This window comes from Argiope bruennichi, chromosome X1 (genome assembly GCF_947563725.1).
Source record: "Argiope bruennichi chromosome X1, qqArgBrue1.1, whole genome shotgun sequence".
Classification (NCBI taxonomy): Eukaryota; Metazoa; Arthropoda; class Arachnida; order Araneae; family Araneidae; genus Argiope; species Argiope bruennichi.
Window position 1 is genome coordinate 21,936,372 of NC_079162.1, and position 11,033 is coordinate 21,947,404.

General features: G+C 29.5%; 1 protein-coding gene and 1 long non-coding RNA gene across 2 annotated transcripts; both read right to left on the reverse strand.

Annotated features, from left to right (window-relative positions):
* Positions 1-663: 663 nt before the first annotated feature.
* On the reverse strand, positions 664-8,820 carry LOC129959169 (uncharacterized). Its single transcript, XM_056071992.1, has 16 exons — positions 8,745-8,820; positions 8,037-8,114; positions 7,643-7,720; positions 6,937-7,014; positions 6,543-6,620; positions 5,842-5,919; positions 5,448-5,525; positions 4,740-4,817; positions 4,346-4,423; positions 3,639-3,716; positions 3,245-3,322; positions 2,545-2,622; positions 2,151-2,228; positions 1,442-1,519; positions 1,048-1,125; positions 664-701 (listed from the first exon to the last, which is right to left on the reverse strand). Exons 1-16 carry the CDS (start codon positions 8,818-8,820, stop codon positions 664-666), a joined length of 1,206 nt encoding a protein of 401 aa, XP_055927967.1.
* Positions 8,821-9,842: 1,022 nt separating this feature from the next.
* Positions 9,843-11,031, reverse strand: LOC129958890 (uncharacterized). Its single transcript, XR_008783342.1, has 3 exons — positions 10,954-11,031; positions 10,235-10,312; positions 9,843-9,918 (listed from the first exon to the last, which is right to left on the reverse strand). It is a non-coding gene; the product is annotated as an uncharacterized LOC129958890 (long non-coding RNA).
* Positions 11,032-11,033: the final 2 nt, after the last annotated feature.

An 11,033-nucleotide genomic window follows, 5' to 3' on the forward strand; every position in this document is an offset into this window, starting at 1 on the left:
TTTTGAAGTTTCATTTATTCGCTTCATACCTAAACAAAGAAGAAAAAAATTATTCCTTCAAGTATTTTTAAATACATACACGGTACATGACACTGTCAACTTGTCCAGAAAAATGATTACAAATGAAACAGTGATATACTACTTTAACGCAATCATAGAAAAACCCGAAAAGTTACTAAGTTTATTCGAAATAGAAATTTCAATTGGAAACAAAGTGTAAGGGACACCAATTCTTTTTCTGCAACACCTGGCAGTGCATATCATTTAAAAGAAATATTTTATAAGTACATAATTCATTCTCTTATTCAGAGCTGTTAGAAAAATAAATAAAAAGAACATAATTACGTTCGGAGGGACCACTTTGTTGAATTTCTTCTTGTTGGAAAGGAGACTGTTCAGAAATTTCTTTCAATGGCTTTACATCTAAACAAAGCAGAGAAAAAATGATTGTTTTATGTAATTTTAATTACATGTACTGTACATTGCAATGTGAACTTATTTTCTCATCTTCTCACTGCTGTCTCTTATAATAGCAATTCTTTGGAAAATCGTTTAAATTTCTTAAACCAGGGGTCGGGATGAGAAGTGGGATGGCAATGTCACAGTTGCCAAATGTTGCGCAGAATATTCATCCAGAATATTTTTCAGTATTAACGATAAAGTTTAAATAATTATTTCAGTGAAGGTAAATACCTGAATATCTGAAAAATGAATTTATATTTTGCATCCCCCTATATAGTATCTTAAATGTCATATCCCGTTTCCTAATTTCATTGGACAAAACATGTATTTTTTTAAACCATAAACAGGATTATAAACGAAACAGTGATGCAGTATTTTAATGTAATCATAGAAAAAAACCGACAAAGCACTCGGTTGTTTTGAAACAGTAATTTCCATTGGTAAAAAAGAGTAAGGGATACCAATACTTTTTTTCCAACACCTGGAATATCATTTAAAAAAATCTTCGATATGCACATAATTTTTTCCCTTATTCATAGCTGTGAGGAAAAAAAAAAAAAATAATAAAAACAAGAACATAATTACCTTTGGGTGGACCACATTCTGGAATTTCTTTTGCATGCATTGAAATTGCTTTTGAAGTTTCATTTATTCGCTTCATACCTAAACAAAGAAGAAAAAAATTATTCCTTCATGTATTTTTAAATACATACACGGTACATGACACTGTCAACTTGTCCAGAAAAATGATTACAAATGAAACAGTGATATACTACTTTAACGCAATCATAGAAAAACCCGAAAAGTTACTAAGTTTATTCGAAATAGAAATTTCAATTGGAAACAAAGTGTAAGGGACACCAATTCTTTTTCTGCAACACCTGGCAGTGCATATCATTTAAAAGAAATATTTTATAAGTACATAATTCATTCTCTTATTCAGAGCTGTTAGAAAAATAAATAAAAAGAACATAATTACGTTCGGAGGGACCACTTTGTTGAATTTCTTCTTGTTGGAAAGGAGACTGTTCAGAAATTTCTTTCAATGGCTTTACATCTAAACAAAGCAGAGAAAAAATGATTGTTTTATGTAATTTTAATTACATGTACTGTACATTGCAATGTGAACTTATTTTCTCATCTTCTTCTCACTGCTGTCTCTTATAATAGCAATTCTTTGGAAAATCGTTTAAATTTCTTAAACCAGGGGTCGGGATGAGAAGTGGGATGGCAATGTCACAGTTGCCAAATGTTGCGCAGAATATTCATCCAGAATATTTTTCAGTATTAACGATAAAGATTAAATAATTATTTCAGTGAAGGTAAATACCTGAATATCTGAAAAATGAATTTATATTTTGCATCCCCCTATATAGTATCTTAAATGTCATATCCCGTTTCCTAATTTCATTGGACAAAATATGTATTTTTTTAAACCATAAACAGGATTATAAACGAAACAGTGATGCAGTATTTTAATGTAATCATAGAAAAAAAATGACAAAGCACTCGGTTGTTTTGAAACAGTAATTTCCATTGGTAAAAAAGAGTAAGGGATACCAATACTTTTTTTCCAACACCTGGAATATCATTTAAAAAAATCTTCGATATGCACATAATATTTTCCCTTATTCATAGCTGTGAGGAAAAAAAAAAAATAATAATAATAATAACAAGAACATAATTACCTTTGGGTGGACCACATTCTGGAATTTCTTTTGCATGCATTGAAATTGTTTTTGAAGTTTCATTTATTGGCTTCATACCTAAACAAAGAAGAAAAAAATTATTCCTTCATGTATTTTTAAATGCATACACGGTACATGACACTGTCAACTTGTCCAGAAAAATGATTACAAATGAAACAGTGATATACTACTTTAACGCAATCATAGAAAAACCCGAAAAGTTACTAAGTTTATTCGAAATAGAAATTTCAATTGGAAACAAAGTGTAAGGGACACCAATTCTTTTTCTGCAACACCTGGCAGTGCATATCATTTAAAAGAAATATTTGATAAGTACATAATTCATTCTCTTATTCAGAGCTGTTAGAAAAATAAATAAAAAGAACATAATTACGTTCGGAGGGACCACTTTGTTGAATTCCTTCTTGATGGAAAGGAAACTTTTTAGAAAATTCCCTCAATGGTTTCTTATCTAAACAAAGCAGAAAAAAAAATCATTCATTTACATAACATTAATTACATGTACTATACATTACAATGTCAACTTATATTCTCATTGTTGTCTCTTATAACAGCAATTTTTTTGAAAATCTTTTACATTTCTTAAACCAGGTCTTGGGATAAGAAGTGGGATGGCAATGTTACAGTTGCCAAATGTTGCGCAGAATATTCATCCAGAATATTTTTCAGTATTAACGATAAAGATTAAATAATTATTTCAGTGAAGGTAGATGTCTGAATATTTGAAAAATGAATTTATATTTTGCATCCCCCTATATAGTATCTTAAATGTCATATCCCGTTTCCTAATTTCATTGGACAAAACATGTATTTTTTTAAACCATAAACAGGATTATAAACGAAACAGTGATGCAGTATTTTAATGTAATCATAGAAAAAAACCGACAAAGCACTCGGTTGTTTTGAAACAGTAATTTCCATTGGTAAAAAAGAGTAAGGGATACCAATACTTTTTTTCCAACACCTGGAATATCATTTAAAAAAATCTTCGATATGCACATAATTTTTTCCCTTATTCATAGCTGTGAGGAAAAAAAAAAAAATAATAATAATAATAACAAGAACATAATTACCTTTGGGTGGACCACATTCTGGAATTTCTTTTGCATGCATTGAAATTGTTTTTGAAGTTTCATTTATTCGCTTCATACCTAAACAAAGAAGAAAAAAATTATTCCTTCAAGTATTTTTAAATACATACACGGTACATGACACTGTCAACTTGTCCAGAAAAATGATTACAAATGAAACAGTGATATACTACTTTAACGCAATCATAGAAAAACCCGAAAAGTTACTAAGTTTATTCGAAATAGAAATTTCAATTGGAAACAAAGTGTAAGGGACACCAATTCTTTTTCTGCAACACCTGGCAGTGCATATCATTTAAAAGAAATATTTGATAAGTACATAATTCATTCTCTTATTCAGAGCTGTTAGAAAAATAAATAAAAAGAACATAATTACGTTCGGAGGGACCACTTTGTTGAATTTCTTCTTGTTGGAAAGGAGACTGTTCAGAAATTTCTTTCAATGGCTTTACATCTAAACAAAGCAGAGAAAAAATGATTGTTTTATGTAATTTTAATTACATGTACTGTACATTGCAATGTGAACTTATTTTCTCATCTTCTCACTGCTGTCTCTTATAATAGCAATTCTTTGGAAAATCGTTTAAATTTCTTAAACCAGGGGTCGGGATGAGAAGTGGGATGGCAATGTCACAGTTGCCAAATGTTGCGCAGAATATTCATCCAGAATATTTTTCAGTATTAACGATAAAGATTAAATAATTATTTCAGTGAAGGTAAATACCTGAATATCTGAAAAATGAATTTATATTTTGCATCCCCCTATATAGTATCTTAAATGTCATATCCCGTTTCCTAATTTCATTGGACAAAACATGTATTTTTTTAAACCATAAACAGGATTATAAACGAAACAGTGATGCAGTATTTTAATGTAATCATAGAAAAAAACCGACAAAGCACTCGGTTGTTTTGAAACAGTAATTTCCATTGCTAAAAAAGAGTAAGGGATACCAATACTTTTTTTCCAACACCTGGAATATCATTTAAAAAAATCTTCGATATGCACATAATTTTTTCCCTTATTCATAGCTGTGAGGAAAAAAAAAAAAAAAAAAATAATAAAAACAAGAACATAATTACCTTTGGGTGGACCACATTCTGGAATTTCTTTTGCATGCATTGAAATTGTTTTTGAAGTTTCATTTATTCGCTTCATACCTAAACAAAGAAGAAAAAAATTATTCCTTCATGTATTTTTAAATACATACACGGTACATGACACTGTCAACTTGTCCAGAAAAATGATTACAAATGAAACAGTGATATACTACTTTAACGCAATCATAGAAAAACCCGAAAAGTTACTAAGTTTATTCGAAATAGAAATTTCAATTGGAAACAAAGTGTAAGGGACACCAATTCTTTTTCTGCAACACCTGGCAGTGCATATCATTTAAAAGAAATATTTTATAAGTACATAATTCATTCTCTTATTCAGAGCTGTTAGAAAAATAAATAAAAAGAACATAATTACGTTCGGAGGGACCACTTTGTTGAATTTCTTCTTGTTGGAAAGGAGACTGTTCAGAAATTTCTTTCAATGGCTTTACATCTAAACAAAGCAGAGAAAAAATGATTGTTTTATGTAATTTTAATTACATGTACTGTACATTGCAATGTGAACTTATTTTCTCATCTTCTTCTCACTGCTGTCTCTTATAATAGCAATTCTTTGGAAAATCGTTTAAATTTCTTAAACCAGGGGTCGGGATGAGAAGTGGGATGGCAATGTCACAGTTGCCAAATGTTGCGCAGAATATTCATCCAGAATATTTTTCAGTATTAACGATAAAGATTAAATAATTATTTCAGTGAAGGTAAATACCTGAATATCTGAAAAATGAATTTATATTTTGCATCCCCCTATATAGTATCTTAAATGTCATATCCCGTTTCCTAATTTCATTGGACAAAATATGTATTTTTTTAAACCATAAACAGGATTATAAACGAAACAGTGATGCAGTATTTTAATGTAATCATAGAAAAAAAATGACAAAGCACTCGGTTGTTTTGAAACAGTAATTTCCATTGGTAAAAAAGAGTAAGGGATACCAATACTTTTTTTCCAACACCTGGAATATCATTTAAAAAAATCTTCGATATGCACATAATATTTTCCCTTATTCATAGCTGTGAGGAAAAAAAAAAATAATAATAATAATAACAAGAACATAATTACCTTTGGGTGGACCACATTCTGGAATTTCTTTTGCATGCATTGAAATTGTTTTTGAAGTTTCATTTATTGGCTTCATACCTAAACAAAGAAGAAAAAAATTATTCCTTCATGTATTTTTAAATGCATACACGGTACATGACACTGTCAACTTGTCCAGAAAAATGATTACAAATGAAACAGTGATATACTACTTTAACGCAATCATAGAAAAACCCGAAAAGTTACTAAGTTTATTCGAAATAGAAATTTCAATTGGAAACAAAGTGTAAGGGACACCAATTCTTTTTCTGCAACACCTGGCAGTGCATATCATTTAAAAGAAATATTTGATAAGTACATAATTCATTCTCTTATTCAGAGCTGTTAGAAAAATAAATAAAAAGAACATAATTACGTTCGGAGGGACCACTTTGTTGAATTCCTTCTTGATGGAAAGGAAACTTTTTAGAAAATTCCCTCAATGGTTTCTTATCTAAACAAAGCAGAAAAAAAAATCATTCATTTACATAACATTAATTACATGTACTATACATTACAATGTCAACTTATATTCTCATTGTTGTCTCTTATAACAGCAATTTTTTTGAAAATCTTTTACATTTCTTAAACCAGGTCTTGGGATAAGAAGTGGGATGGCAATGTTACAGTTGCCAAATGTTGCGCAGAATATTCATCCAGAATATTTTTCAGTATTAACGATAAAGATTAAATAATTATTTCAGTGAAGGTAGATGTCTGAATATTTGAAAAATGAATTTATATTTTGCATCCCCCTATATAGTATCTTAAATGTCATATCCCGTTTCCTAATTTCATTGGACAAAACATGTATTTTTTTAAACCATAAACAGGATTATAAACGAAACAGTGATGCAGTATTTTAATGTAATCATAGAAAAAAACCGACAAAGCACTCGGTTGTTTTGAAACAGTAATTTCCATTGGTAAAAAAGAGTAAGGGATACCAATACTTTTTTTCCAACACCTGGAATATCATTTAAAAAAATCTTCGATATGCACATAATTTTTTCCCTTATTCATAGCTGTGAGGAAAAAAAAAAAAAATAATAATAATAATAACAAGAACATAATTACCTTTGGGTGGACCACATTCTGGAATTTCTTTTGCATGCATTGAAATTGTTTTTGAAGTTTCATTTATTCGCTTCATACCTAAACAAAGAAGAAAAAAATTATTCCTTCAAGTATTTTTAAATACATACACGGTACATGACACTGTCAACTTGTCCAGAAAAATGATTACAAATGAAACAGTGATATACTACTTTAACGCAATCATAGAAAAACCCGAAAAGTTACTAAGTTTATTCGAAATAGAAATTTCAATTGGAAACAAAGTGTAAGGGACACCAATTCTTTTTCTGCAACACCTGGCAGTGCATATCATTTAAAAGAAATATTTGATAAGTACATAATTCATTCTCTTATTCAGAGCTGTTAGAAAAATAAATAAAAAGAACATAATTACGTTCGGAGGGACCACTTTGTTGAATTTCTTCTTGTTGGAAAGGAGACTGTTCAGAAATTTCTTTCAATGGCTTTACATCTAAACAAAGCAGAGAAAAAATGATTGTTTTATGTAATTTTAATTACATGTACTGTACATTGCAATGTGAACTTATTTTCTCATCTTCTCACTGCTGTCTCTTATAATAGCAATTCTTTGGAAAATCGTTTAAATTTCTTAAACCAGGGGTCGGGATGAGAAGTGGGATGGCAATGTCACAGTTGCCAAATGTTGCGCAGAATATTCATCCAGAATATTTTTCAGTATTAACGATAAAGATTAAATAATTATTTCAGTGAAGGTAAATACCTGAATATCTGAAAAATGAATTTATATTTTGCATCCCCCTATATAGTATCTTAAATGTCATATCCCGTTTCCTAATTTCATTGGACAAAACATGTATTTTTTTAAACCATAAACAGGATTATAAACGAAACAGTGATGCAGTATTTTAATGTAATCATAGAAAAAAACCGACAAAGCACTCGGTTGTTTTGAAACAGTAATTTCCATTGCTAAAAAAGAGTAAGGGATACCAATACTTTTTTTCCAACACCTGGAATATCATTTAAAAAAATCTTCGATATGCACATAATTTTTTCCCTTATTCATAGCTGTGAGGAAAAAAAAAAAAAAAAAATAATAAAAACAAGAACATAATTACCTTTGGGTGGACCACATTCTGGAATTTCTTTTGCATGCATTGAAATTGTTTTTGAAGTTTCATTTATTCGCTTCATACCTAAACAAAGAAGAAAAAAATTATTCCTTCATGTATTTTTAAATACATACACGGTACATGACACTGTCAACTTGTCCAGAAAAATGATTACAAATGAAACAGTGATATACTACTTTAACGCAATCATAGAAAAACCCGAAAAGTTACTAAGTTTATTCGAAATAGAAATTTCAATTGGAAACAAAGTGTAAGGGACACCAATTCTTTTTCTGCAACACCTGGCAGTGCATATCATTTAAAAGAAATATTTTATAAGTACATAATTCATTCTCTTATTCAGAGCTGTTAGAAAAATAAATAAAAAGAACATAATTACGTTCGGAGGGACCACTTTGTTGAATTTCTTCTTGTTGGAAAGGAGACTGTTCAGAAATTTCTTTCAATGGCTTTACATCTAAACAAAGCAGAGAAAAAATGATTGTTTTATGTAATTTTAATTACATGTACTGTACATTGCAATGTGAACTTATTTTCTCATCTTCTTCTCACTGCTGTCTCTTATAATAGCAATTCTTTGGAAAATCGTTTAAATTTCTTAAACCAGGGGTCGGGATGAGAAGTGGGATGGCAATGTCACAGTTGCCAAATGTTGCGCAGAATATTCATCCAGAATATTTTTCAGTATTAACGATAAAGATTAAATAATTATTTCAGTGAAGGTAAATACCTGAATATCTGAAAAATGAATTTATATTTTGCATCCCCCTATATAGTATCTTAAATGTCATATCCCGTTTCCTAATTTCATTGGACAAAATATGTATTTTTTTAAACCATAAACAGGATTATAAACGAAACAGTGATGCAGTATTTTAATGTAATCATAGAAAAAAAATGACAAAGCACTCGGTTGTTTTGAAACAGTAATTTCCATTGGTAAAAAAGAGTAAGGGATACCAATACTTTTTTTCCAACACCTGGAATATCATTTAAAAAAATCTTCGATATGCACATAATATTTTCCCTTATTCATAGCTGTGAGGAAAAAAAAAAAAAATAATAATAATAACAAGAACATAATTACCTTTGGGTGGACCACATTCTGGAATTTCTTTTGCATGCATTGAAATTGTTTTTGAAGTTTCATTTATTGGCTTCATACCTAAACAAAGAAGAAAAAAATTATTCCTTCATGTATTTTTAAATGCATACAGGTACATGACACTGTCAACTTGTCCAGAAAAATGATTACAAATGAAACAGTGATATACTACTTTAACGCAATCATAGAAAAACCCGAAAAGTTACTAAGTTTATTCGAAATAGAAATTTCAATTGGAAACAAAGTGTAAGGGACACCAATTCTTTTTCTGCAACACCTGGCAGTGCATATCATTTAAAAGAAATATTTGATAAGTACATAATTCATTCTCTTATTCAGAGCTGTTAGAAAAATAAATAAAAAGAACATAATTACGTTCGGAGGGACCACTTTGTTGAATTCCTTCTTGATGGAAAGGAAACTTTTTAGAAAATTCCCTCAATGGTTTCTTATCTAAACAAAGCAGAAAAAAAAAATCATTCATTTACATAACATTAATTACATGTACTATACATTACAATGTCAACTTATATTCTCATTGTTGTCTCTTATAACAGCAATTTTTTTGAAAATCTTTTACATTTCTTAAACCAGGTCTTGGGATAAGAAGTGGGATGGCAATGTTACAGTTGCCAAATGTTGCGCAGAATATTCATCCAGAATATTTTTCAGTATTAACGATAAAGATTAAATAATTATTTCAGTGAAGGTAGATGTCTGAATATTTGAAAAATGAATTTATATTTTGCATCCCCCTATATAGTATCTTAAATGTCATATCCCGTTTCCTAATTTCATTGGACAAAACATGTATTTTTTTAAACCATAAACAGGATTATAAACGAAACAGTGATGCAGTATTTTAATGTAATCATAGAAAAAAACCGACAAAGCACTCGGTTGTTTTGAAACAGTAATTTCCATTGGTAAAAAAGAGTAAGGGATACCAATACTTTTTTTCCAACACCTGGAATATCATTTAAAAAAATCTTCGATATGCACATAATTTTTTCCCTTATTCATAGCTGTGAGGAAAAAAAAAAAAAAATAATAATAATAATAACAAGAACATAATTACCTTTGGGTGGACCACATTCTGGAATTTCTTTTGCATGCATTGAAATTGTTTTTGAAGTTTCATTTATTCGCTTCATACCTAAACAAAGAAGAAAAAAATTATTCCTTCAAGTATTTTTAAATACATACACGGTACATGACACTGTCAACTTGTCCAGAAAAATGATTACAAATGAAACAGTGATATACTACTTTAACGCAATCATAGAAAAACCCGAAAAGTTACTAAGTTTATTCGAAATAGAAATTTCAATTGGAAACAAAGTGTAAGGGACACCAATTCTTTTTCTGCAACACCTGGCAGTGCATATCATTTAAAAGAAATATTTGATGAGTACATAATTCATTCTCTTATTCAGAGCTGTTAGAAAAATAAATAAAAGGAACATAATTACGTTCGGAGGGACCACTTTGTTGAATTTCTTCTTGTTGGAAAGGAGACTGTTCAGAAATTTCTTTCCATGGCTTTACATCTAAACAAAGCAGAGAAAAAATGATTGTTTTATGTAATTTTAATTACATGTACTGTACATTGCAATGTGAACTTATTTTCTCATCTTCTTCTCACTGCTGTCTCTTATAATAGCAATTCTTTGGAAAATCGTTTAAATTTCTTAAACCAGGGGTCGGGATGAGAAGTGGGATGGCAATGTCACAGTTGCCAAATGTTGCGCAGAATATTCATCCAGAATATTTTTCAGTATTAACGATAAAGATTAAATAATTATTTCAGTGAAGGTAAATACCTGAATATCTGAAAAATGAATTTATATTTTGCATCCCCCTATATAGTATCTTAAATGTCATATCCCGTTTCCTAATTTCATTGGACAAAATATGTATTTTTTTAAACCATAAACAGGATTATAAACGAAACAGTGATGCAGTATTTTAATGTAATCATAGAAAAAAACCGACAAAGCACTCGGTTGTTTTGAAACAGTAATTTCCATTGGTAAAAAAGATTAAGGGATACCAATACTTTTTCTGCAACACCTGGAGTATCATTTAAAAAAATCTTCGATATGCACATAATTTTTTCCCTTATTCATAGCTGTGAGGAAAAAAAAAATAATAATAATAATAATAATAATAATAACAAGAACATAATTACCTTTGGGTGGACCACATTCTGGAATTTCTTTGGCATGCATTGAAATTGTTTTTGAAGTTTCATTTCTTCGCTTCATACCT